General features: G+C 35.3%; 1 protein-coding gene across 2 annotated transcripts in view; it reads right to left on the bottom strand.

Annotated features, from left to right (window-relative positions):
• Nucleotides 1-27,403, bottom strand: part of PDE4D (phosphodiesterase 4D) — a 386,722-nt gene that overhangs the window by 343,379 nt on the left and 15,940 nt on the right. Inside the window, exon 1 of one of the 2 annotated variants that reach the window (XM_051788282.1) lies at nt 2,617-3,059. The exons of the other annotated variant lie outside the window; for it this stretch is intronic. Within the exon in view, the coding sequence (XP_051644242.1) occupies nt 2,617-2,885 (269 nt within the window). The 5' untranslated portion in view covers nt 2,886-3,059. Of the gene's footprint in view, nt 1-2,616; nt 3,060-27,403 lie in introns of those variants that run through there. 2 annotated transcript variants of the gene reach the window in all.

Genomic DNA, 27,403 nt, shown 5'->3' with positions numbered 1-27,403 from the left:
GAAAACGCATTTTGGTGTCAAAAGTTCTACAACCCAGGCCATTACAGAAGGAGAGCTATGGATATTACAATAAAAAAGGGGCAGAATGAAATTGCCAGAACAGTTCATTAATCTCCCCCTTACTTCTTTACTGTATCTGAATGCTGTTTCAGAACCCTGAAATCAGGGAGTTAGGTACGATCTAAATGAGGTTTTTTGCTGCACTGGATCTGTGGTAACTATGTTTGGCATTATGTAATACACAGCAGTATCTTTATTGTTATACATTTATTTCCTTTGATACCTATATACACAGAAGCTTCTAATCATGAGAAAAACATGAGAAAATAATAAATTTATAAAACTATTGTCATTTTGTGAAGTCAGAATGGCTTAACAACTTATTGGTGGCTTGAATAAGGTCATGTTATTAAAATTTTTTATGCCTGTGTGAACAATGGACTAAACAAGAAAGACTCATACATGAATTCAACAAGTGTTCTTAAATTACAAAACAGATTACATTAGAAATACAAGAAAAATAGACAGTGAAGATCATAACTATGGTGGGCCAAACTAAACCCAGAATGGATCCTCCATAGTACATTTTGGAGTATGGCTACAACTACTCCATTTGCAAATGCACCATTTTCCTATGGGCTGCCTAAAATAGATTATATGCATATGGAATTAAAACCACTATGCTGCCTGTGTAGCCAAAGCATACAGAAACCCCATGTCTATCACGCAGCATTTCAGTTTTCTAAACAGATAACAAAGCTAGGACATATCAATAGCTACAGACTTGATGGGATTTAGCAACAAATTAATTTTGTAGGCCCTTCATATGCCTGTAAGTCTGATCATGTGTATTACTGCTTTGCCCTCCAGAAATACATTTTTTTTGCGGGTTCTCAGGTAATTCATTGCAACTCGCTGCTTGACTGTCTACTTCTCTACTTGCCAGAAAAAAAAAATCACTGCTATGATAAGCCCATTTTATAAATCATTGGAAAATAACGATGAAGTGTTTTGCAGGTCTAGTATTTCACATATTTAGAAAAACCCCAAGTGTTTCCTATCTCCAAATCTTGGCAAAAAAGTCACTCTACCCAAACTCAAAACTTTCCAAAGTTCACTAGAAGAAGTGCATTTAAACAAAATTCCACATTTTAACACTATGCAAGCCTTAGTCATGTTGCCCAAATATATTTGTTCGCTTCATATCTGTCACTTTTAATACTCTCTCTTTCTCTGTCGCATTCAACTGCCTACATATGACAATTTCCCTCTGTAAACTTTCATAAGTTCTTATTTATTTTTGTCTTACATTGTAAAATATGTCAGCCTGAATGACTTTTTTATCTTGCACATTCTTATGTATAGAATGTTTTATAAACTATTTAACACAAACCAGCAGTTAAAGATACTTAATATTGTTAGGATTTATGCATAATCATTAAAGAAACATGGAATATCCTAATTCCATTCATTTTTCTATTTTACACATGTAATATCTGACCAGGTACATTGGTTTCAAAACAAATATTTTTTAAAGTATAAAGGCATATGTATTTTTTTCTTATCTTTCTCAATAGTAGAAATGTTTGATGAAGGAAGTACTTTACCTATATAAAGTAAAGATTTAGGCACACATGTATACAATGTGCAATACACATACCAATCACATAGCAATAGTGTGGATATAATTTCAGACAAATGAAGACAAACTTGAACAGTATATTCATTTGCTGCTTAGAATGCATGGCTTATTTTTTTTGAGCGTATTTCATTGCCCTTCTTTCTTTAAATTACATTTTTATTTGAAAAATAATGGAAGGAAAAAATCTCAAAAGAAAAAGTCCAGAAACATCAAGATCTCATGACCACCAAAGAAAGCAGGAATGTATTATTGAGTTACAATAATCTCATATGGAACATTTTTAAAAAGAATAAAGTAAGTAATTAAATAATACTGCTGCTTTACAGAAACCCAATGCAAAAAAATGAATGTTTTTTATAGATTTGATCACAAACACATGTCTAAGAAATGATCGAGTTACCAAAATATTAGTACTACTGAATTATTTAACAAAGAGTTCCCTTACCATCTTTCCTCTGTTTAATCTAGCAACTGCTTTAATAAAAATACTGTTTCACATACAATATCTATACTCATCATTCTTCTTTATCACATCTTTCTTAATTTGAGCACTGTTAAAAAATATATAAACTGATTTATTCTGCTTAGGGGCAGAGGGTTAGAAATTGTCAATAAATAAATAAAACATGTTTAAATGATACATTAAAGAAAAAAATTGCCAACTCACTCCAACCTAAACAGCACAGAATGAGATAAACACTCTATTTTGAGGTAAGGAGGCAGAAAGCAATTATTACCTAAGAAATCAGAGAAATTTGGTAACTTTTTTACAAGGAAGTACATGTTTTCTTACTTTACATAAACTACTATTTTAAACTTCAGGTCTGCAATTGAGTAATGAATTAGAACTATCTCTTTCAACCAGAGGGATTAATGCAGAGATCAAACCAAGAAACAGAAGCACTGACATCAAGGAGACAAATGTTCCATAAAAAAAAGTTAATCTGAAATTTCATAACCCCCTCAATGCTTACCAGGTATGTGCCACAGTGAAACGCCGCTGTTTTGGTATGTTGCTATTTAAAAACATCCTGCGCAAAATTCTTGGAGAATTTCGAGGAGAAATAACTGGACACAGTCGGGGAGAAGCAGGTAAAGATTTTTGAGTTGTCCTGGACTTTTCATGTTGCAACAGGTTTTCCCTCAGGGTCTTCACAAGATCTTCATTTAACCATGGATTTTGACAATGTGTATTATCTACTTCAGGAACAGGCAAATTGTCCAGACTTGTCTGCTGAGCCATGTTTCCTAAGTAAGTTTGTTATTAAAGTCTAATACAATCAAATGTTTGTTTAATGCTTAAAATGTTTCCTTTCTAAATCAGTTCCCAAGAACTGTTCAGAGATTCCGCTCCAGTTCAGCCTATTCTGTTCTCAACATGGTGTTGCCTGCCCTCAACGTCTCTCTTATAGATAATGATCTACAAAGGAAAAAGAAAGCTAACTCCTCCACAGAAACCGATTAAACATTACCACTCCTCTCACAGTCCTTCTGCCAAAGATCAGTTATTAGCTATCATAGCAAGTGAGCACGGGAGGAGGAAATTGCTTTAGCACAGCCTTTATCAGAGCTATAAAGCTGCCTGTTAAACTATCGTAACTAATGTGCTGCAGCTGCTTGAATGACTTCTGGTTATGTACATTAAAAGTGCTGGAGGAGGGCTTAAACATCAGATGTGTGCTCCTTTTGTTTGGTTATTCTTTCCATTGCTTATTCCTGAGCCTTCAGGGAGGTGGAGAGGAAGAGGGACTGCTGAATAACCTCTTCTATTTTTCTGAAGATCTATTTATTTTTGTAGTCCCCATGAAAAATTCAGGATTCCAAACTTTTTCCTCTTAAGCTAACTAGGAAATGCTACAATTAAATAGTGTAAAAGGGTTTAGTTTTTCCTTCTCCTCCCTGCTCCCAAGTCAGTTTATTGCAACCAGTTTTTAAGTGCTTTAAAGAAAGTCTAATACATGCTACCTTGTATTTTCCAGGAAAACAATCCAAACATTTAAGATATGCATGCACATAAACTGAAATGAGACTATGCAGCTACTAGTATCTGTTTGAGGAGATGTTCTTATTTTAGTATTTCATCATATTGTGACCACTACTTGAACTAAGGAAATACCTCTTTTCTATTCACAGTTGGTGGGGAGATAAACTATCAAAAGATATTCAAAGAGAACTTCCAAAAGATAAAAAGGCAAAACTACTTGCATTTATTTGATCAATGCATACAGCTATCTAATTTCACTTTTAAAATATATTTATTTTCATGGCATTGTGCAATTGACACATTTGTCAATCAAACCTGAACTTTACATTTTTTTTTCATTTTTAATTAACTCACTTCATCTACCCTGAAAGACAAAAATTTTATAAACATGTTCAACTGTCTTGATAACTCACTCATAGTGGACAAAGAACTGTAACGACTGGTGGTAGGTTAATATTTGCTTAAAGTTTTGACTTACAGCAATAACAACAATAACAATCTTTTCAGTTATAACCATACTTCCTATTCATCCTACAGGAAAAAAGAATCAACATTTTGGGAGAGATACTAAAAAGTATCAGAACATTGGTTTCATATAATTTTCATTGTTGCAACATATTTTTCCTCTTCACTTCGTCTTAGAATCCAGTTTTCCTTTGTGAACAACAATTTCCTTTTGAAGCACACAGTATCCTGGCTTTCATTAGGGTGAAGGGTGTTTGACTGCAATTGTATGACCAGGTGTGAAAGGCAAATAGTGTTTTCTGTCTTGCAGCAAAATCAGAAATACTGCAAAAGCAGCCTTCTGTCACAATGGAGAGGAATCAACTTTGTACTTAGCACTGAAGCCACAATTCCTGATGAGGATTATAAAGAGAACATCGTGATACTGACAGGAGTAGAGTAGAACAGCAACAGAAAGGTCAACTTACATTAAGAATGACACTGCTATCAGGTGTCAGCCCCATTATGTAGACAAGCTTTAACTGTACTGCGTCATATGGGAAATGTGATGATAAAGTTCTTACAAATTTAGCTCAACATTGAACAGCACCATAGAATGCAGAAATCACTGTGCATTATGTTTTTGTGTATTTTTCTAAAATTTTATATTAAAAATTTTATATGATGTAAAAATTAACAATGATCAAATATAGAATAAAGCCCAGATATTATTAAAACTACAAAACCAAAATTTTAAGCTATGTTTTATTAAAAGTTAAATTTAAACTGGAAATGAAGTGTTAATTCACAGGCATAAAAATAATTTGATTAAACCATAACTAATACATAACTAACACAACAACTGCTTCCACGCCTTTTCTGATTGGAAGAGTGGTACACACTGGGCTTCAACCCAGACAAAATAAAAGTATACTGTATTAAACTATATTAATCTATTATTCTTTTTTATTTATTAAAAAACAGTAGCAATTCCATAATAATCAAATAAATTTTTTTCAAATAATACAGACTGTATAACTAGAGCTATATTCTTTTATGCTGTGAAATACTGCCATCTGATGTCTGTTCCAAAGCATGGCCTTCAAATAGCTGCAGTGACTTTATAAAACTAGTCAAACTGACCTGTTGGAGATCAACAAATAATGACATCAGTAAGACCATTAACATTTATTATAGTGGCCCTGGGATCATGTTTGAAGTTGCACTATGCTTCAAAGGTTATTATGGAAGAGGAAAACATTAGTCCACAGATCTGCAGTTTTATTGCTCTTGTTCTTAAACATATTAGAATTAAGTTAACAAGGGCCATTAGCTTGACACCTTGCGTTACAGGTATTGAGTGGGTCTGCTACACTTTCAAAGAGGTAATATGTAATGTATATAGAACATGAAGATAAACCTTTTAACAGGAAAAGTGAACCCAGTCATTATAAAGTAGCACCACTGGCATGAATAGCTAACTGAAATGCTTTTCTTTACTGAGTTAACAGGTTAAATTTCTCAATGTAGATGGTCCATGTCCCCAGACACATTATCTTGACATATGCCTGCCCCTCTTCCCCTCCCCCTCAAAAGAAAAAACATATGCTATGAATACTCTCAAGCATGCTCATAAAGTTAAATGAAGGCCTGTGGACTGATTTTATTATAGACTAGAAACATGAACAGTCTTCACTGTAATAAAGAGATCTAACTTCCAGCAATATCAAATAACCACTATGTGAGTTAGAGAAAATGCTTATCTTAGGAGTCAGGAATCAGGAGAAGACAAAGCAGAGAAATGGCAGTTGCATGAGGTAGTCTACCGAGGGGCTAGAATAAAGCCTTGAAGGAAAACTATTCCACGAGGAAAAATTAGCATTTGCAATTTAATGTGTCTATCCACATGCTGAAAAAAAAGACAACAATGTACAATTTTTTTTCCTATAAATATTAATTAAGGAACAGCCCTACTGGACTATGTTTTAATAAAAATATATCTCAATTTCCTACAAAGATCACCAAAATTATTATCAAAACTGAAAAACATTGTCAGCTATTCCTTTGAAAAACTTCTTCAGGTAAAAATCATGGTATGTGTTTTTCACACACATTAAGAAAGCATAGGGTAAAATTCCAAAAACTGCTCTAGGGATTTTAATCAAAATAACAAAAAAAGGTATTTTTAATTTTTTTTTTCTAATGAGTTAATGAGTTCATTTTCTAGGCTCTTCTCTAGTCTAGTTCCCTAGACTTCATTTCCCTAGCGAAGGAAGACAAATGAAATCACTGAAAGTAGTCTATGAAATTCCATCAAAAGAAATATTTACTGCTTCTTTTGAAATAAGGATATTTAAAATCTGATACATATCTAATTTCCAAAAATTAATACTGATAGTACTTTAAGCACGTACATGTTGTATGTCCTATTTTAAGGCATTAACAATTAGATCTAATTTTGCAGGTTTTGCATAGTCACAGCTCACAGTAGAAGTTCTATAAAGATCAGACTTACTTCTACTTGCTATACACATAACTAAATCATTATAAGCTCACTAGAATATTCTAATAAGAGAGATTCAATATTTAAAAAAAAACTAAAAGGGCCAATAGCTTTTATTCTCCTCCAGTGACAGCTTAAAGATACTAAAAAATGAAGTTCAAGTGTTCAATTCTTGTACTTTTAATAAACTTTCTTATGAAATATGTACCTTATGATAATTACACTTTTAAAATGCAGGCTTAAAGTCCTTTTCTGTTAATTATAGACCTTTTCTGAGCTGCAGCATACAGAAGAGAGTAAGTTAATTGGTTCTGCAGGGAATACTGTGCAAGATTAAACAAGTATTTGATCTCACATAGAAGACTAAACAAGGATTTAAAAGTAATTTCATTGTTAAAACTACTTTGAACACAGAGTATGATAGAGTTACTTTAATATTATAACTACGAATAAACATAAAAAATGTATTATGTGATTGTGTCTATTTTAAATTACCTTGAACAGAGTTTTTCTTATTATAGCATAAATGCTGTCACTCTCAGATTCTTGCTTACTCAAAAGGAGCAAAAGACCTCTTTTTAGATAAAATATGAAAAAAAAAGTCATTAAAATATCTTACTTGGAACCAAGTAGAGAATTCCAGACACACAGGAATGCAAGTGAAAAACAACCCTCTGTACATCTTTGAAAGCAAACAGATCAGTATCACAGGATCATAGAAGAATTCAAGTTGGTAATGACCTCAGGTGATCAAGTCCACTCTCCTGCTCAAAGCAGGACCAGCTGTAAGGTCAGACCATTCTGAGGTACTAGAGCACCTGAGAGTTGTGCAGAAGTAGAGAAAAGAAGAAAAGGTCAGAGGTGATTTTGAAGAATGACTGCATACACCATGGTTTAATTTCCTTGAGCAAATCACAGAATAGTGACTGGGGAGAATTCTCATTCTAGATAAAGTAGAAAATAAGAATCCTAGATGACAATATGATTCTTATTTGGAAGGAGGGGTTAATGCATGAATTCAAGAGCATAGTAGTGAGAAAGAAGAGGATGAAAGAAGAAATTAACAGGGGATTGAAAGTCTCAGTAAAATGTTATGTGTCAGCAAAGATCAATATCTGCCTATTGTTACATTCTCAAAGAGCTGGGATGATATTCACAGATTTGCCAAGTGAAGGGTAGTGCTCATCAGGCTGTTTTTGTAGCAGTTATGTGCGTGGCCTGCTGAGAAGACCATAGGTACCACAGAACTGCCAACAAGTGACTAAAAAGGGGATTAGTTGCAATTAGCATATAAGTGTCAGGCATCCACCTCTCTAACAGACAAAGGTATGGGAAACACGTGCACCTCTAAATATTCCAAGGAAATTTTAGGCTGCTGTATTCAATCTGTGTAGTTGATCTAAGTACATTTATAATAATATCCTAACAAAACAAATGTACCTAAAATGGTATTAAAAGACCCAATCAGGTCAACTTTCCAAATCATAATCAAATAGATATATATTTAGAAGGATATTTTAAGAAGAGGAACAGAATACACAAAGTTGGTCTGGTATTTTTACCACTAAACCCACAATATTTCCTGTCACTTAAAATTCTAGAGCACTTCTATTCTTGAGGAGTTCCTAATAAAAACTTTTCAGAATATCAGACTCAGTACATTGACATTCCAAATTCCTAAATTTTAGAGTTTATTTCTCAGTCTAACAGGGGCAATATGCTTTGCCAAACTAGACTTAACCCAGGCCCTCTAAGCATGGAGGTTAAGCCAGAGTGTAATGTACAAATAAACAAGTACATGTCTGTGAGGTCAGACACATGCACAGAAAGTTTACTTAATAAGGAATCTAGACCATCTGTTATATTTCAAGTAATTTGTTATTTTGACCATGCATTAAAATCTGAGAGGAACTCAAAGAAATATTTATAAAACTGAGAGAGGTTAAAAACCAAGAAAAATAAGTCTGAAAGTCTACAGTAAGATTACATAATTCATTGTTTGGACATGAGCTACTACTTAATGGCAAAAAATAAGTATATTAAAAGAGAAATCATAGCTACTTAAAAGGCTATAATACCACAGGATGCTTCAGAGTTTAGACTGATTAACTCCTAAATGTTTCAATTCAAACTTGTTATTGTAAATTGGTTTTTAGAAGTTTGAACTTCCTAAAATTTTCAGTCAAAAATAAAATAAGACTTTAAAAAATAACCATCACACAATTCACTTAGAGTAATTTCTGTATCTTTTTGATAGGTGATAAACTGGTCACTTTACAGATTTTTAAGAATTGGAACTTAAACAACACAAAGGATTTTTTTCAACAATGTTATTAAGAATTGACACACTGAACAAGTTTTTGGGCAAAAAAGTTCCTTCCCTGCATGGAAAAGCTTGTGATTGTGATACTTTAACTTTTTTTCCTTTATGGAGTTCCTCCAGAAAGTACAATTTTCATAAATCTTTCTGGAATCAACTGTAGGTATTTCCATGTTTGCCAATTCTATAGTATGCCTTTCTCCATCTTAAGTAGGACTTAAATGGTTTCAGGAAATATTTTGTGGATATAAATGGAAATTTAATTCTATCTTGCAGAATTCCGCCTTGCAGTCTTAAATACTGTTACTTTCTTCTGAATGTACATGGAAAAAAACCTTTTAAACTCCTTTTGGTTGCATTTGGCTTATACATTTTTTGTATAAAAGGAGATCTCTTTTTGCATCAAACTAAAGCAAGATGCACAGTAGAAAAAGATAACTCTTAAACAACAATGGAAACAAAGGTAATTTTTTTAGTGTGTATAACTAGAGACATCCCAAATAATTTACAGAATTATATTGTATGTTAAATGTAATTACAGAAGAAAAAAATATGTTTAATTCTGAAAGTGAGTAGTGGCTGCTCTCAGATACTCTAAAGGACTGCAACAGTCTGTAAGGTAAAGAAAACTATTATATTTAGGAAGCAAACATAATTAGCGGACCTTTAAGATCACCTTATAAACTGGCCAAAACTATTACTATAGAGAGGTTTTGTCTGAGTCTATGTCCATTGACTTCAAATGGGAACAGGAACAATCTCTAGGACTAGGATAATGAAAGAAAGGGACTACACACTGCTTAGGAAAGACAGACAAGGAAGATGCAGTGGTGAAGTTGCCATCTGTGTGAGACAACACTTGGAATATATCAAGCTCTGTCTTGAGGTGGATGATGAGTGAGTCAAGAACTTATGGGTTAGGATAAAAGGGCAGACTAGTAAGGGTGAAACTGTTATGAGTGTTTGCTACAGGCCACCTGATCAGGAGAAGGAAGTAGATGAGGCCTTCTACAGGTGGATAGAAGCAGCTGCTAAGTCACAGTTCTTGTGAGGGACTTTAATTACCCTGACACCTACTGGAGAAGCTCCACAACAAAGTATAAGCAGTCCCAGAGGTCTCTGGAAGGGCCTGGTAACAGGATGCAAGGAAAGCAGAGTTACAGAACACCTTCTTTGCATCAATCTCCACTGACAATACCAGTCCTCAGGTATTGACCAGGGTCTTCCTGACCCACGAGTCCAGGGTAAAGGAATGTTGGAAGAAAGACTTTCCCTTGTTTGAGGAGTATTAGGTCAGAGAACACCTGAGCAAACTTGCTAACCACAAGTCCATGGGCCATGATGGGCCATCCACAAGTGCTGAGGATCACAAGTGCACATCATAGTTAAGCTGCCCACAATCACCTTTGAAAGGTCATGGTGATCAGAAGAGGTGCCTGAAGAGTGGAAGAAAGCAAATATCGTCCCAATCTTTAAAAAGGGCAAGGAGGACCCAAGGGACTACCAGGCAGTCAGCCTCACCTCAGTCCCTGGGAAGGGGATGGAGCACCTCATTCTGGAGGTCATCTCTATCCACATGGATGACAAGAAGGTGATCAGGAGTACTCAGCATGGAGTCACTAGAGATAAATCATGATTGATCAACTTGATTGCTTTTTATGATGAAACAACTACTTGGATGGATGAGGGGAGAGCAGTGTATATTGCCTACCTCAACTTCAGCAAGGCTTTCAACACAGTCTCTCACAACATCCTCATAGGCAAACTCACGAAGTGTGGATTGGATGAGTGGACAGTGAGGTGAATTGAGAACTGGCTGAATGGTAGATCCCAGAGGGTCGTAATCAGTGGCACAGGGTCAAGTTGGAGGCCTCTTACTAGTGGTGTCCCCCAAGATGCAGTACCGATTCCAGTACTGAATCTAAGTCTAATTGAATCTAATTAAGTCTAACTTATCAATTAATAACTCGGATGAAGGGGCAGATGTCTCTTCAGCAAGTTCACTGATGACACAAAGTTGGGAGGAATGGCTGATATCCTGGATTGCTGTGCAGCCCTTCAGTGGGACCTCAACAGGTTGGGGAGATGGGCAGAGAAGAAACATCTGAAATGTAACAACGGCAGGTGCATGTCCTGCGCCTGCGGAAGAATAACCCCATGCATGAGTACAGGCTGGGGGTTGATCAACTGGAAAGCACAGCTCTGTGCAGAATGATCTGGGGGTCCTGGTGGACAACAAGTTGTCTGTGAGCCAGCAGTGTGTCCTTGTGGCCAAGAAGGCCAGTGGTATCCTGGGGTCCATTAGGAAAAGCATTACCAGCAGGTGAAGGGAGCTGATTCTGCCCCTCTAGTCAGCCCTAGTGAGGCCTCACCTGCAGTGCTGTGTCCAGTTCTGGGCTCCTCAGGCAAGAGAGACATGGGGCTCCAGGAATGGGTTCAGCAGAGTGACAAAGATGATTAAAGAACAGGAGCATCTCTCCTAGGAGGAAAGTCTGATGGAGCTGAGCCTGTTCAGCCTTGAGCAGAGACCACTCAGAAGGACCTCATCAAGGTACACAAACATCTGAAGGGAGGATGTCAAGAGGATGGAACCAGGCTCTTCTTAATGGTGCCAAGCAATAGAATAAGAGGCAATGGGCAGAAATTGATGCACAGGCAGTTCCACCTGAATATGAGGAAAAACTTCTTTACTGTGTGGGTGACCACATACTGTAACAGATTGACCAGAGAGGTTCTGGAGTCTCCCTCACTGGAGATATTCAAGAACCAGACATAATCCTGTGCAATGAGGTCTGCTTGAGCAGAGAGGTTGGACCAAATGATTCACTGTGGTACTTTCCAACCTTACCTGTTCTGTGATTCTGTGATTCTGTGACTCTAAAACCAAAGGCAAAAGAATCCACTGAGAAAAAGCTGAATTCTTCTTGAGGTTATATTGCTTTCATTGACTAAGGGAATGATATCTGTGTGTATCTATTAGAAGACAGGAAAGGTGATTATTTGGAAAGCGTAGTACCTCAACGTGATGTGCATGGTATACAATAAGGGGCAAATGCTGTCCTGGTTTTGGCTGGGATAGAGTTAATTTTCTTCCTAGTAGCTGTACAGTGTTGTGTTTTGTATTCAATATGAGAATAATGTTGCTCGCATACTGATGATTTTAATAGTTGCAAAGTAGTGTTTATTCTAAGTCAAAGACTTTCCAGCTTCTCATGCACAGCCAACAAGAAGTCTGGAGACACACAAGAAGTCATCAGGGAATGCAACCAGGTCAGCTGACCCAAAGTGGCCAAAGAGTCATACCGTATGACACCATGCTTAGTATATAAACTAGCAGGAAAGCTGGCTGGAGGCCACTGCTTGGAAAGTGGCTGAGCACTGGTAGGCAAGCGGTGAGGAATTGCACTGAGCATCACTTGTTTTGAGTATTCTAATTCTTTCATCATTATTCTTATAGTCATTATTAGTTACTTCCTTTTCTGTGCCATTAAACTCACGAATTTTCCCACCTTTACTCTTCCAATTCTCCCCTCCCTCCCGCTGATGGGGCAGGGGAGTGAGTGAAAGACTGTGGGGTGCTTAGTTGCCAGCTGTGGTTAAACCACAACAGTGCTATTCCAATTTTCCATGCTGCAGCTGCCATTTCCCCTCTTAATTTTTGCCTACTGAACATAACTAGAAATTATAACCTGCAGTACAGATGAGGGGAGGCACAGCTGCAAGTCCTACAGTCTCAAACAAGAGAAAGGCTGGACTTGATTAAAAATGTGATCCAGGGTTTAAAATGGAGGAAGGAAAGCAGAAATTATAAATGGCAGGTTTTGCTGAATGTATCTTGAAGAAGAGTGACATGGAAGAAAATCCTGCGTTTACTGGATAAAGTGAAATTCTGGAAGAGAATAAAAATAGACACAAGACTTGGCAAAGTCATCCCAAATTCAAGGAAAGTGCAGAGCCTTAATCAAATGCAATTTATTCAAGTACCTCTCTAATGCAACCAGTGACACCTTCATCTCAGTTGAACCGCATCTGCTTATAATCACTGGTCATCAAAAAAGGTTTGATGGGTACTTTCCACCTGAAGGGGCAAAATTTGTACATTTCAAGCAGAGTTAAACATGTTGTGCCCTGTCATATCAGCTATACAGGGAAGCACAGAATGTGTTCAACTGACAGTGTTTTTCCTCACAGGAGGCTAATCAGTTCACAGAACTTCATTTTTTTAAACTGATGAAATTGAAAGCACCAAGGGTGTAATTTCTTGTACACAGGGTGTTAAAGTGACTGGAGGATTGGAGGAATGACAGGTCAACTATGCAAGAGGCAAAGTGGCAGGCACTAGACTGAAACTGTAAAATCTGCTTCTAGATGAACTCCTCTGAGAGCACTGTAAATAAATACTGTATGGCAAACACAAGCCACTGCAGAAGCAACTCAATCAAGCATGTAGGGCACATAGGAATCCAGAGAGGGTGAACAACTAAGGTGCCTGAAAACTCCCTAATGCTCATTACCAACGTCTATTTCACCATTTTTCACTCTTGGTTTGCACTGACCTTAGCAAGAAGGTACTCTTTTGCACTTTGTTGCTATTCGGTGGCATTTACCATCACAGTTTTGACTATTCTTTAGTAGTGAAATCACTAGTAGTTTTTAACCATTAATAAAAGATTTCTTTCTTTGTTCAGACACACTTAGTCTTGAGCACTGACAAATCTGAATTTCTATTTTTAATGTCTATCTCCAATTTACCACTAAATCTTAGTTTTCTGCATCTGCAGGAGAGAGAGGGCTGCAGACTGGGGGCGGTTGATGACTGGAAGGGAAGGATGCTATTTTGGACAGAAACAGGCGGGAAAAATTGATGCACAGGAGTGTCAGTGAGTTCAACAATGGTAAGTGCTAAGTGTGGATAACCCCATGCGGTGGCACAGGCATTTTTCTGTCTAGTTACAAAACAGCTTCCCAGAAAAGACCAGGGGCTCCTGGTGGACAGAAACTCATTAGTAAGCTAATAAGTTTCCACAGTGCGCCCTTGTAGCAATGAAGACCACATACTGGACTGTATTAACAAAATGCTCTCAGCAGTTTGAGAGAAGTGATTTTCTCTGTTTTAAGACCACATAGAGAATACCATGTTTACTTTTGGGCTTCTAAGTGAAAGAAAGACACTGACATACTGGAGCAAGTACAGAGAAGGCCTACAAAGATGAGGCTAAAAAAAGTGGGTTTGTTTATCCTTAAGGAGAGAATACTAAGTAGACATCTCACTACTGTCTACAGGAAGGTGTAGAGAAGATGGAGTGAGACTCATAGCAGAGCTGCACAGATGTAGGACAAGTGGCAGTAGATACAAGTTGGAACATGTTATATTCTTATTGGATACCCAAAAAAAAAAATTCCCATGGGGATGGTCGAACACTGGAACGTGTTGCCCAGAGAGGCTGTATATCCGTGGGGATATTCAAAACTCAACTGGACATTCCCTGAGCAACATGCTCTAGCAGGGGGCTGGCTAGAGGTCTCAGAAAGTCTTTTCTGACCTATGCAACTCTATCAGTCTGCATGCTGTCCTATCACTCATTATTGTGGACCAGGAAATGCTTTTTTTAAATTAACACAGGTTTTCATAATTAGGTTAAGCCCATGATACCACACAGCAAATACATAAGAGAACCAGAATGCAAGCAAATACAGGAAAGACAAACCCATCTACAAGATTATGTATAAGGATGTGTTATATGTATTTCTGATTTGAGAAATGGACATGATGTGAAGCTACTGGGGATGAAGTTCAAAGATGAACAATTTAGTTTCTTATGTACAAAATAGTTGAACTGTGGAACTCTGTGAAAAACAGCTATAGATAACAAAAAGTTTCTAACTTGAAGGACGCACTAGGCAAGTTCATGGAAAAGAAATCCATTTCATGTTGTTAAGTCAATAGGACCCACATCCTGCATAGAAAGACTTGCAGATGAAATTGGCTGGGAGACAGGAAAGTCTTAAGTAGGCTCATTATATATGCTTATGCTGTTCTTACACTTTTTCTTAAAGACTTACTCTTAAAAACTTGCTTATTGAGAAAATAAGCAAGTCAGAAAAGAAATTCTATGCTTGATGAACCATTGCTGTCTCCACAAACAACTGGAGACATACAGTGCTCAGCCATTTAACAGTTAAAAGCCATGATGACATGTAAGAGGGAAAAGTGAGCAGAAAAGAATTTCTGAAATGGAAAATGCAGAGATCTGAGGATGAGCAATTTGAGTTTTAACTTCATGTGGAGTGGGAAAAAGAGGGTGAGCAATTGTATTCAATAATATAGTTAGGGTAAAAAGGAAAAACGTAGGTTGAATAACAGGAATGGACATGTTCAGCGTATTACAGCAGGGAAAAAATGAGCTGGCCAAAAGAAAACAATAGATAACTGAAGACATCAGAATAAGCATAAGGTCTGCTTGTGGAAGAAAGTGAGAGTAAGGAATTTAGAAACATGCTTTAAAGCTAGAGAAGACTTTTCAAAGTGTAGTTTTGACAAAAAATTTTATTGCAAGAGTGGACAACAAGATATGCTGAAGTACCAGGAAAGAAAGAGAGAGTAAAAGGAATATACAGATTTTTGGAAAATGATAATGAAATTATGAAAATTTATAGTGATGACTCCCCAGTAGCAGTTATTGCAAATCACGTTTCTTATAAAGATGCTGGTTTTTAGTCATCCTCAATTCTGAATGGACTGTCAGTAGCTTTATAATAAATCTGGACCTGTGTGTATATGAAATGAAGTTATGTCAATGGAAAGAACACTTCTGTCTCCACTTCCATTAAACATGCTTGTTGGGTTAAAAAATAATAGTAATGTAATCATCCTTAAGGAAATCCAGAGGCTCTTAGAGACTCCTAATGACCAATGCTTTATTGTTTTCAAAGTACCAATTGAAGATAAAGCATTTTAAAAATTTGTTTTCCTCTCCCAGAATTGCCATCCTAAGTACACTGCACAGCAGAAGTCTGACCTTTAAAAGTATTTATGGAGGGCTGCATTAAAAATACAGAAATATTGTATAAAAGTCTCTTGAATGTACTTCTTAAAACATTGCTTCAGATTCTTACGTACTTCCTATTTTTAACTGTAGTAAGTGTATAGTAATCCAAATCCCATTCTCCTGTTTTAAAGGGACCAGATATTCAGCTAGTTTGTTGCAGGCTACAGTTAAGAAAATTACATTTCCTTCTTCTATTAATGGGGCACATACTACAGCAAAAATTCTTTCCTCACCTTTTATCAGGATGTTCCAATATTTTCATACTTGAAAGAGCCAACAAATAGGTAAGAGAAATCTTTGTCTTTGCATATCACCAAGACTGCCTTTCACAAATACCTTTCTATTTTTTTTTAAATAAAATCAGAGTCTTTCAAAGGACTTCTAAATTCATGTAGCTAGGCTGCCTTTACTAGATATGAAAATTCATGCAGAGATAAGAAACTGCCTTTATGGTGCTAAATCATGTCTTAAGAAATCCTTTTACTAGTACCTATGAAAGAACTTTTAATGTTCTCACTAATTAAAAAAGAACCCCAACAAACCATCAAGATACTACTCTTAAAACAACTGAAACAGTTCCAGAGAAAGTCATATTTGACAGTGTAATTTCTGTAGATCATTCATCAGTAATTAGGTAAGTAATTTGTACTTGATGTGTCTCTTTTCTTTACCAGTACCAGAAAATAAAATCAGATATTTTTTAAGACATCCATGTAAAAACATGGCTCTCTGACACTCTGTGCTACAATCAAATTTATTTTTAAAAAGTTAATTTTTATCGTAGAAAGAATATTATTCAAAATAGTATTTTGACATCAAAATAAGATTTCTATACCAAAAAAAAAAGTTTCTGAAGCCTCAATGATATCCCACAGTTGGAGGTACAGATGAAAAATAATATTGGTCTAAAGTTCTACAGCCACAACATGGGAGTTTATAGAACTGACAAGTAGTAACCAAGTCCTGTAAGCTTCCTTTAATTTTCCCTGAAACTCTACAGATTGTGATCACATGCATAAAATGAAAATACCATGCCTCATCTTTATGTATAATCCCATGTTGCGTAACAAAAAACAAATAACAAAAAACAAAACAAAAAAAACCCCAAAAACCAAACAAAACAAAAAACCAAACAAATAACAAACAAAAACAAACAAACAAACAAACAAAAAAACAGAGATCTTGATTACTGCATTTTCTTCAACCATGCTGTGTCGTCATCCTCGTATTTGCTCTAGCTTAAGAAAAACCGCCATGGAACAGCATTTACTCCTGTTTAACAGTAGAGGGGGCCCACTGCCTTAGAAAAAAGATCGGTTTCAGGCATCGGCAAAGTCTAATTTAGCCGTTCCTATTACTAGACTAATAGAAGAAGTGAAAAAACGGTTGCAAGCATATTATCGAATAAAGTTACTCTACACTGAAAAATAACGGAGTTATTTTAACTCTTAACAAGTTCTGGTTTAGTGTGAAAACCCATTCTAATTTTACCTAAATTGTTTACATTACAGGTGTAGGAAGAAGTCAAAATGATAAAAAGAAGGAAAGGCTACTACAATACACTATGTACGCAGGACAAATGTGAATCTTCTATCCAGTAGAGGGCATAGAAATTGTACAGGCATTACACTGTGTATCCTAAGAAAGCTACATGTGTGAACCTGTGATCTGAGGAGACAGGAACTTCATCAGGACAGATATTTGTGTTGGATGGCAGTACAAAGAGAAAGGCATGAGTAAGAAGACAATGGAATATGTTAACATGGGGTAGAACTGTTCTGATGGTTGATTTTTATTTCTACTTCCAAAAGCAAATTTTAAAAAATCAAAAGGGCACAACACTAAACGCAGTTTTGGGATATATTTTGGAATATGTCTTGCAACAGACTTAAATTCCCTCTCATCACTATTTTTTTTTCTGAAGGTGAGCATGACAAGGAATTACATCCATTTGTTTTTTAAGCAATCAAATGCAGCATAAAAAGTCTTAAATACTGCCTCCAAGTTACGTTGACTGACTTACAGACAACTGTCAAGGCTTAGCAAAATCATAGGAAGTTTTTTAATTGATTCATTCCGATTTGAGTCATGTTCTTAATTAACTACTTCAAGAAAATTAAGAGTAAATAGAACCATAACCCCATATTCTTTAAATAAGTTCAGTGGCACTATAATGATCAAATCAGCTGACCATCGAATCCCGTCAAGGATTCATAGAAATCCTTCTTATCAGTTCTTCCCACTGAAAATATAATCACCATTCCACAAAAAAAAAAAAAATAATGCTATTTCCCATTTTTACTTCCCCCCCTTTAATTACACATACTGATGTAACAATCTTTTTATTTCTCTACCATAATAAGTAGTTTGCAACTTTCTACTACCTGACCTGTTTCATTCACCATCTATTTAACCTAATCCTATGAGAATAAATGCAAGAATTTAAGCCTACAGATGCCTGCAAACTGTTACCATTTAAAAAAATGTACTGCCCGAGGTGTGATTTAAATACTAAAATGTGAAAACACTAGTTTCTCTATTGGGTGTTTGAATTTCCAAACTTTAACCTTATCATTAAAAAAAAAAACACCAAAACATGTATCTTCTTATGATTTGCATATTATTACCCTAATAATACCATTTATCAATTCTTGCTAAGTTAGTTGAGTTTCTTTGTCATCAAATTATAATAGCATATATTTTATAATAATGGAATCTCACAGGAGGTTTTGGGGTGGAGGGGGAAGATTATTACTAAGATTATTTAACAATGTTCAAGTTAATTTAGAAAAGTGATCTGAGAGCCCCAGTAAAGCATCATAAACAGTTTACAACAAACAGTGGTGATATACCTTAACAATATACCAAAAAAAGTGCTTCAATATAGCATTAAGCAACTTCTTCTCTTAGGAAATGATTAAATATAACATGCTAGTTATAACATGCTAGTTAGTACTAGCACTTGTGAAATGTCACAATTAAAATGTTAAAGACAGATTTTTGTGCATATAAAAAACTATTTTGCTTTACAATGCAATCAAAAACTATTCTTGGATATCTGTTTGTTCTTTCTGATCTTATAACATACAACCTCTTTCTGAGACACTGCTAAAAGTTATAACTGTTCAACCTACAAAGTTGGCACATGATTTTCTCTTCAATCCTCATACCAGAATACAGTATCATAGTTACAATGCCACATTTCCAAACCAGACCCAGTGGTTAATTTTCAAAAACAAAACCAAATAAATTACACAGGTACTTGTGATTTAGGCACATCACTAGAGACTAAACAGTTACCCACACAGTTAAATCTATATAGACTACAAAATTAATTTTACAAACAAAGCTTCATAAGTAAATATATATGCATGTGTGAACAAGGTGGTTAGGGAGTGTAAAGGAGGCTTGGAAGAGCCTGAAACAACAAGATCTTACGAAATCAATTAATTTTTTATATTGGTATTTATTAGTCATGTCTTACATAATAAACATTTTTTACAGAAATATATTTTAAAAAACAAACAAAAAACCAACAAACAAAAACCACAAACAAACAAAAAACCAAACAACAAAAATCCCAGCAACCTAATTAATTTGGAAGCGTAAAATATATATGTTTGCTGTAGATTTGCAATAAGGGCTAAACAAAATGAATTGAAGCAAAAAGAAGTAGGAGGAGACAATCAACTGCCAAATGGCAGAATGATTGCATTAAATATAATAATTTCAAAAAACCTAACAACTGAGGAACTGAACTTTTTCATAAACTATAGATGTCAGCTCTTCTGCCGAATAATATTTATTATGGATACTCACAAAAGATTTATTTCTAATTTGCTGCAGTGTGGGAACCTGGTATAATTAGGTCTAGACAAAATTCTTCCCTAGAAAAAAGTACTGGTACAAAGTACAGAAAAAAATTGCACAAAACTCAGATGCTCTGAATGTTACTCCACTGCAGATTAAGCTGATCACCTCTTGAAACTCGGTCTCCATGCTCCTCAAGCCATATATTTTTAGCTTTTCCTTTGAATCAGCTCTATCATTTGCATGCTAAATTGAGAAAGATGAGTCAGTTGAAATTATTCCCACCAAAACCTGCACAAAATCCCAATTAGTTTACAGGTGAATTAAATACAGAAATCATTTTATTCTATATCATCTGGACTAAAGGAGGCAGCTGGAAGGTAGATTTATTAAACATGCCTTGAAATGAAAACAAAAGTTCAAGCGAGTCCTTGGGTGTAGTTAAACAGGCATCCCTCTCTGAAAACTTAAATTTAAAAGAAAAAGTTTTCTAACATGGATGTAGGATTAAACTTTAACAACTAGATGTTTCTAAATAACAGTATACCCTCTTTTGACAATTCTGGAAACTTGGGGGGTTAGAGGTTTGTTTGGAATATTTTCCATAAATTACAATTTGAATATGAAGAATGGTTTCATTAATAAAAGTTTAAATATATCCTTTAAAGAAAACTTTTTCAATTAGCATTATCAGAAAGAGACCTTCAACTAGAAAAAAAAAATGGGTCTTAGGTTAAAAGATTAAATATTGTGCCACCAAAGATACCTCATTATGTTGAGTCTGATTATGTTAATGTACTACAGAAACAGTGTGTTTTTCTTCATAAAGACTTTGTAAGTAATTGTCCAATTAAAGGAAGAAACTGTAAAGACAAAGAAAGTCAAAGCAACACTATTTATTGATTATAAATTCTGGCAAGGCAGCTGTGTACAGGAGAAAAATTACATTTGCAGCTTCATTAAGTAAGCTAGTGTGAACTTTGCATCCAAAGAACACACACAGATTAGAATATTTATAGATGTCCTAACTTCATTTAAAACATTCATTTTGGGAACATACTGCTTCAGACACCAAAGTCAATCAAACGCAAGATACCAGTCTGTAGCTAAGTAGGTTCTCTTAGTTCCTCTGTCTATTAAACTCATTTTTCAAGCCTAAAGAAGAGTAGTCTGTGGTGTTAATAAGGTAAGTGGTCAGGATTACAGACATACTTGTACCATTGGCTCACATTAGAATTTATTAGTATTTATCTCTATTTCTTAGAAAACACAATTTTAATAGTGGTACACTGGTTGCTAAATTTGCATATACTCTGAACCAACATGGATATCTGTGGCAGATGTTGCAGACAGTTCAGAGGTGAGATCACAGATCTGATTTTTCCAAGTCAGGTTTAGTTTAGTTTGAATAGTTGTCTTGAACTGAGATACTTATTCCAACAGAAACATTCCTGCACTGTAAAAATAGTACAGTACAGCACAGTAGTTGTATTAAGAAGTGTTGATTAAGAACCTAAATCTTAAAATCTCAGGTGCTTCTTGAAGAAATACTTAATTACTATCAAATCCCTGGGTAAAGGAGTATAAAATTATTTATGGTGCAAATATTCTAGGAAAGTGTTGGACTGCGTTCTCTTCTATTGAGAACTGGCTTTACCACGTGTTTTCTCTAGTTGTAACTTCAGGAATGGATCAAAAGTTGTATTAAATATAATAGTTTGCTGGTTAAATATTCCATTCTAAGGATTTACACTGGGGACAACTATTACTTTCTAAAGTAGTAGTATTTTGCTGTCATTGCTGTTACACTTCCTGACCCAATTTAAAAGTATATTCTCTGTTCTCTACTATTGCCTTTTCAGGAGAATTGTTTAACCCAATGCTTTTTGCTGGCCTGAAAGGAAATCACACAAAGCACTTCACAGTCTGACATTACTTCTTGGAATGACCTGCAAAATGAGACTTGTTACCTAAAATGTCTTTAAACACAGACACTCAAGGCAGAAAATTGTAAGAACAGTTTATTGGCAGGAGAAGACAAAGATGCTGTCTCGCTGCTCAGTTTTCTATAGCATGATACTGAGTTCGGATCTGCTTCTATTTATTTGACTACAATTTATATTTATGTCAATGATTAGTATTTGATCCATTTTAGATAGGGAATAGGGATATTTCTTTTTTTTTCATGATAAAACACCTTTTTTTAAAAAGTTCCTGCTATTCTTTCATTCATTTTCTTTGTTTTGTATACGACATTAAATAGCAGTTTCCCTGAGGAAACTGCTGTTTACACACACAATTACACAAGTATAGTTTTTATGACAAATAATAACTGTAAGAAATATTTTTAGAATATTTGGCATAAGAGGTATTCAACCTGCATATGCAAAATATTACTATGCCCAATGTTCCCATTGTTGTCAAGGGAGTCCTGCAAAGCTGAACAGATGTGAAAAGAAACAATTCGATTGGGTGCCTAAAGCAGACAAGACTTCTCTTTAAAAATCTGCCATCTGCCTCACACTACTATGGTCATAATTTTCACCAGCTGTCTGATGGTGAAGTTTAAATTAAGAAAATATGTGAATGCAAAAATAGTATTTTTGAGTTTCTGTATTTGCATACAGAAACACACAACTTCAAAAAAGATTTCTATTACAAAATGAGCTTTAATATAAGGATGAGATACCTTGCCTATATAAATATGGATCATCAATCTTTAAACTACTAAAATGTTAACCCCGAAGGCAGGCGTTCCTATTGCCCACATATGACAGTGTTCACAGACTGGAAGCTACTGCTGTGGCAAAATGATCACTATAATGTAAAAAGGCAATAAGCAACAGAAAGTGGAATATACAAAACTAACGTAAGAGAATATTTCTCTATCTTTATTCCTGGCAGCTGAAGCTCATAAACTTTTTAGTAATGTGAAAACATATCTAAAATTTGGCAGTATCTGCAAGTAATCATTTCCATGTAAAGTATTCCAAACTTGTTTTTCAGTGAGCTGGAAGAATAATTACTGTCAATAAAAAATGAAATGTCGTAATGAACAACATTCTCTAGGGAAACACATGATCTTGAGTGCTTAAGGAAATATCAGTCATACAACAGGTTGCCGTCTACAGAGGTGCACATATGAGTTTATAGTAAAAAATATAAGAATCCTGTGTTCTATAGACTTTTACAATTACAAATACATTGTATCATCACTCTTCCACAGACATTTAATATCAAATTTTACAAATTTCCTATTACCTACCTGTTGGTACTTGTTGTACCAGACAAAGTAACATTTTGTTGAAAACTATAAAAGGCCTGGTGGGAGGGGAAAGCTGTATCTCATTTCACAGTTCAGTATTTTACAGTTTTATGTTATACCCTACTATGGATGTCTAGATCGAGGTATAAGTCAGAGAGCTTTCATTAGCCTTTCAATTTGAAGGTGGTAAAACAGTACTTAGGGTAAACGACCTCATTACAAAAGTAACCTCTGCCATAGCTGTCTTCCTTTGTAGTTAGAAACCTAGAAAGTTCTTCATGGGAGATTTGCAGAATTCGTTTTGTTTTAAAATGTGGTAGGTAAATTGATTTTTCAAAAAGTAAAGCAATGAAAGGTGTTCTTCTAAGTAAGGTACTTCCTCTCTAGTCTTCAGACAGCATACCCTCTCCCTGTATAGAACACCTCCCAGTATGCATTACACTGTCATTTGGCAACACTACCAGTAACACAGCATAAGTAGTGGATTTCAGTGCAAACACATAACTATAACTAGTTCTGCATAATATGTCCTGTCACTAAAAAAAAAAAAAAAAGGAGTACATATGATACACATTCGGATATCATACAATATTTAGATTTTGGAAAATAGCAACTCTCTCTTAGAACTGTTTATCATCTCGAAATTTTATCCTTTAACTAAGGTGATTTCAGATTACCCAGCTACAGGTTTGGGGGGGGTCAGGTTTGTCAATTCCACATTAAGTAGCAAGGAAGTGAACAGTGATCAGAACTTGCTATCAAAAAACAAGGTATAATGGAGAAAACAAAACACATTCATATTTGGCAAAACTGGCCATTCACATGCACTTTTAAAGGAATTCTATGTTTCTAGTGAAACTGGGGAAAAAACACTGAGGAAATGTTTCTTCAGAAATTATCAACATCATAATCAAATGGGACTGGGACTTAGAGTTTCCTTTCTTATATGCAGAGCCATATATAATTGCATAATAGGTAGCTTGACAGTACCTGTGATTCATAACCATTCTCTGAGTAGATCTCTTTCATGGTCTGTAAGGTGAATTTTGGAACACAAAAATGATGCATGTCCCATTTTTCTCATTACTTGTAGGAATTCAGAGTGCAGGTTTAGAAAGTAATATTTCTCTCTTTCTTGCTCACCACTTCGTATGCCAAATAATCAAAGCAGAGAACAGAGAAAATCCCGATATCTCTGCAATTTACAAGAAATTACTTTTACAGCTGTGTTTATCAAACCTGTTTTTATACAGCGACTGCAAGACTAAATTACATATATGGAATTTAAAATTGATCCCTAAAGAAAAAATTGTTTTTGCTAGATTTCCCATCTAGTGAAAGTGTAGAACTTGTATGTCTGTTAAACCTAGTTGTCTAAAAAGTGGCTACTGATTTACTTTATTTCAGTTTCTTCCAACTATTTTTTCTCACCTGTATATTTAATCTCCACTTTAATTGCGGTGTCAATGGCATACTTAATATACATTTCTTAGTCTCAAGATATTTTGTATTTTATCTATTGAGTATTACTGAATCTATATTTTTTATTAAAGTTTATACATAGAGACAGTAGAATGTCCCTGCTTCACAGAGACACAGACAATGAAAGCAGTGCAATTAGTCTTAATACCAACATAGAATAGCTGTTTGTATAGACATTTAACTTACTTTTACAACATCTCTCTTACTGGTCTTTTTATCTACTTTCAAAAAATCACCAGAATCATACATGCACATGAGTGTTCAGATAACACATATATACACATATGAATATTGTATATTTCCAGAAATATAATAAGACCAGAAGAATAAGATATATGAAAAAAACTTCCTGCCAAGCCTATCTACCTGAATATTATATATCACAAGACTCACTGTATTGAAAATGTTCTTAAAGATAGATAATTGCCAAAGAGCCCAAATTTCTGACACCCTTTTTATCATTTGAATGAATGTAAAGGTGAAGCAGGTTTTATGTGCTGAACAAAGCCTGTATGAACAGTACTATACCTTTAGGTATACAAAACCATAGTGTCTATTATTTAGCCATTGCATAAAACTGTATTAACTAATTGCTGAGAATTAAACTTATATGTAGGGTTTATATTGTCACTTTGCCAAAATAGTTGCAATGTTTCCTCGGTTATCATCTCACTGAGAAATTATTCTGTCTTAATTCTAAAAGAAACTTTAAATTTCTATGAAAACTAAAGTCATATTTTGTGCATTCTTCCATTTTAGCTGACAATCCAAGTGCAAGTAATTTTTTGAATCTTCAAAATGGGAGTTTGGTGAGGGTTTTATGAATAATTGAAGTACTTTGCATGCTATAGCCTCTGCAGTGTGCTAGAAAAGTCTAGGTTTGCAACCCCACTTCACTGTAAATGAATTACTTGCAGTTCTTTCCTCAGTCAAGTGTGGGAAAATATATTTGTTATATCACTGAAAGCAGAGAACATCACTGACTGCAAAGAAAATAAAAGAAAGCACAGATAAAAATGGTTTATAACAGTTGCACAAATACATGATACTTCTCAAGGTATCCCTGTGATAAATCAAGTTTGTGCAATTCCTCTGATTATCAGGACATTAATGTTAGCAAAGAAGGCCTGAAAGAGACGGTTTTGAAGAAATAAGAACAGAACATGCCACAATATGATAAAAACATACCAGTGTGTTGAGGGATTGAAAATTATAAATTCTGTATTTGATTGATTGTCATTGTATGGTTTTGTATATGTTATACCTTTTTCCCTGTGTATTTGATTCTTGTGTTCTGATTGGTTGAATTTTGCCGCAGTATTATGCATATTTTTGTTTTTTCCTTATATGGTTATGATTTGCATGCTCTGCCTTAACTCCTCCCCTTGTTCTGGCACCTTCCCTGTCTTGGGGATATAAGGCTGGAGCCATTTTGTGTTCAAGGCTTTTCTATTCTTCCTCCCAGCCTGTTCAGTTGTGCCCTGTCTGGGGCAGCCCCTACAATAAAATCGCTTTACCAATTCCATCTAAGGAGTTGTGGGACTGTTCATTTAGGTGCACACGCCAGTGTAGGAGTCTCATTCTCAAACAGTTGAGCACAATCATCACCCACATGTTGATGAAAGAACAGACCATCCTCGCAAAAGAAACATGGGGTTTCACTGGAGTACGGCACATACTATGAAAATATCTGGAGATGTATTTTTCTGTTACTAATAGGCACAATCCAGACATGCCGGGAGGGCTTTTTTTCATATTTCTCATGCAAATGGATAACAGTTAACGTACCATTTCAAATTTATCTAAAATTATCCTATAATGTTCTAACTGAAATATTTTATAAAATACAAATATTTAGAAAAATATATAGAAAATAAAAGGCAACAACTACTAGAGAAACATACATATGGCTTTGAGCCTACAGAGTTCCCAAAATAAATTCATATCATGCACAACTCCTGTATACATGGTTGAGATAAGATGGTGCAAAGATGCTTCAGCCTGAAGGAGACTAAGGTGACACCTCAGAGCACTCTACAACTTTCTCACAAAGGGAAGTGGAGAGGCAGGCACTGGTCTCATCTCTGTGGTGATCAGTGACAGGACCCAAGGGAATGGCCTGAAGTTTTGTGAGGGGACGTTTAGGTTTGATATTAAAAACAGATTCTTCACCCACAGGGTGGTTGGGCACTGGAATAGGCTCCTCTGGGAAGTGGTTACAGTACCAAGCCTGCCAGAGTTCAACAAGTGTTTGGACAATGTTCTCAAGTAAATGGTGTGATTCTTGGGGCTGTCCTGTGCAGGGTCAGGAGCTGGACTTAATGATCCTTTTGGGTCCTTTCTAATTCAGGACATTCTATGATTCTGTGAACTAAACAAAAGTTAGTGTAGCTGCCTAAGGGTATGAATACATCCTGTAACTGATACTTGTTCAGGGGTGTTCTGTGCGAGGTAATAGGTGCACACTGAAAAGAAAAACCCATTTTGGATGCAACTTTTCCTATTCATCTGCAAAGATAGCATTAACATACAGAGTCTTATTAAATTATATCTACTTTATTCATGTAGAACGCTGCTGCAAAGAAAATTACCTAATCAATTTCTTCAAGATCTCTGTCTCCTTTGGTGCATTCCCCTGCTTTTTCCCCTTTCTATAGCATCAAATAGAAGCTGCTCCTTTCATTTTCAAGATTGGTCATTACTTATTCCCTCCTTATCTACTTCTTATTTCCTCTATGATGACTCCCACTTCGAAATCAGTTCAGGATACCAACTCTAAATTAACATATGTTAAATTTTCAAATAAGCTGAAAATGTTCTTTTCTTTCAGCTAGGGAGAAATCCACCATAGAGCAATTTCAAAACTAACCCCTTACTCTACACTGGAGTGGCTGCTTTCCTGTG

The sequence above is a fragment of the Manacus candei genome, unplaced genomic scaffold, assembly GCF_025592945.1.
Source record: "Manacus candei isolate 608988 ecotype Guabito, Panama unplaced genomic scaffold, ASM2559294v1 h1tg000024l, whole genome shotgun sequence".
NCBI classification, from domain to species: domain Eukaryota; kingdom Metazoa; phylum Chordata; class Aves; order Passeriformes; family Pipridae; genus Manacus; species Manacus candei.
Note: the sequence above shows the minus strand (reverse complement) of the source record. Positions and strands in the feature narration are given on the sequence as shown.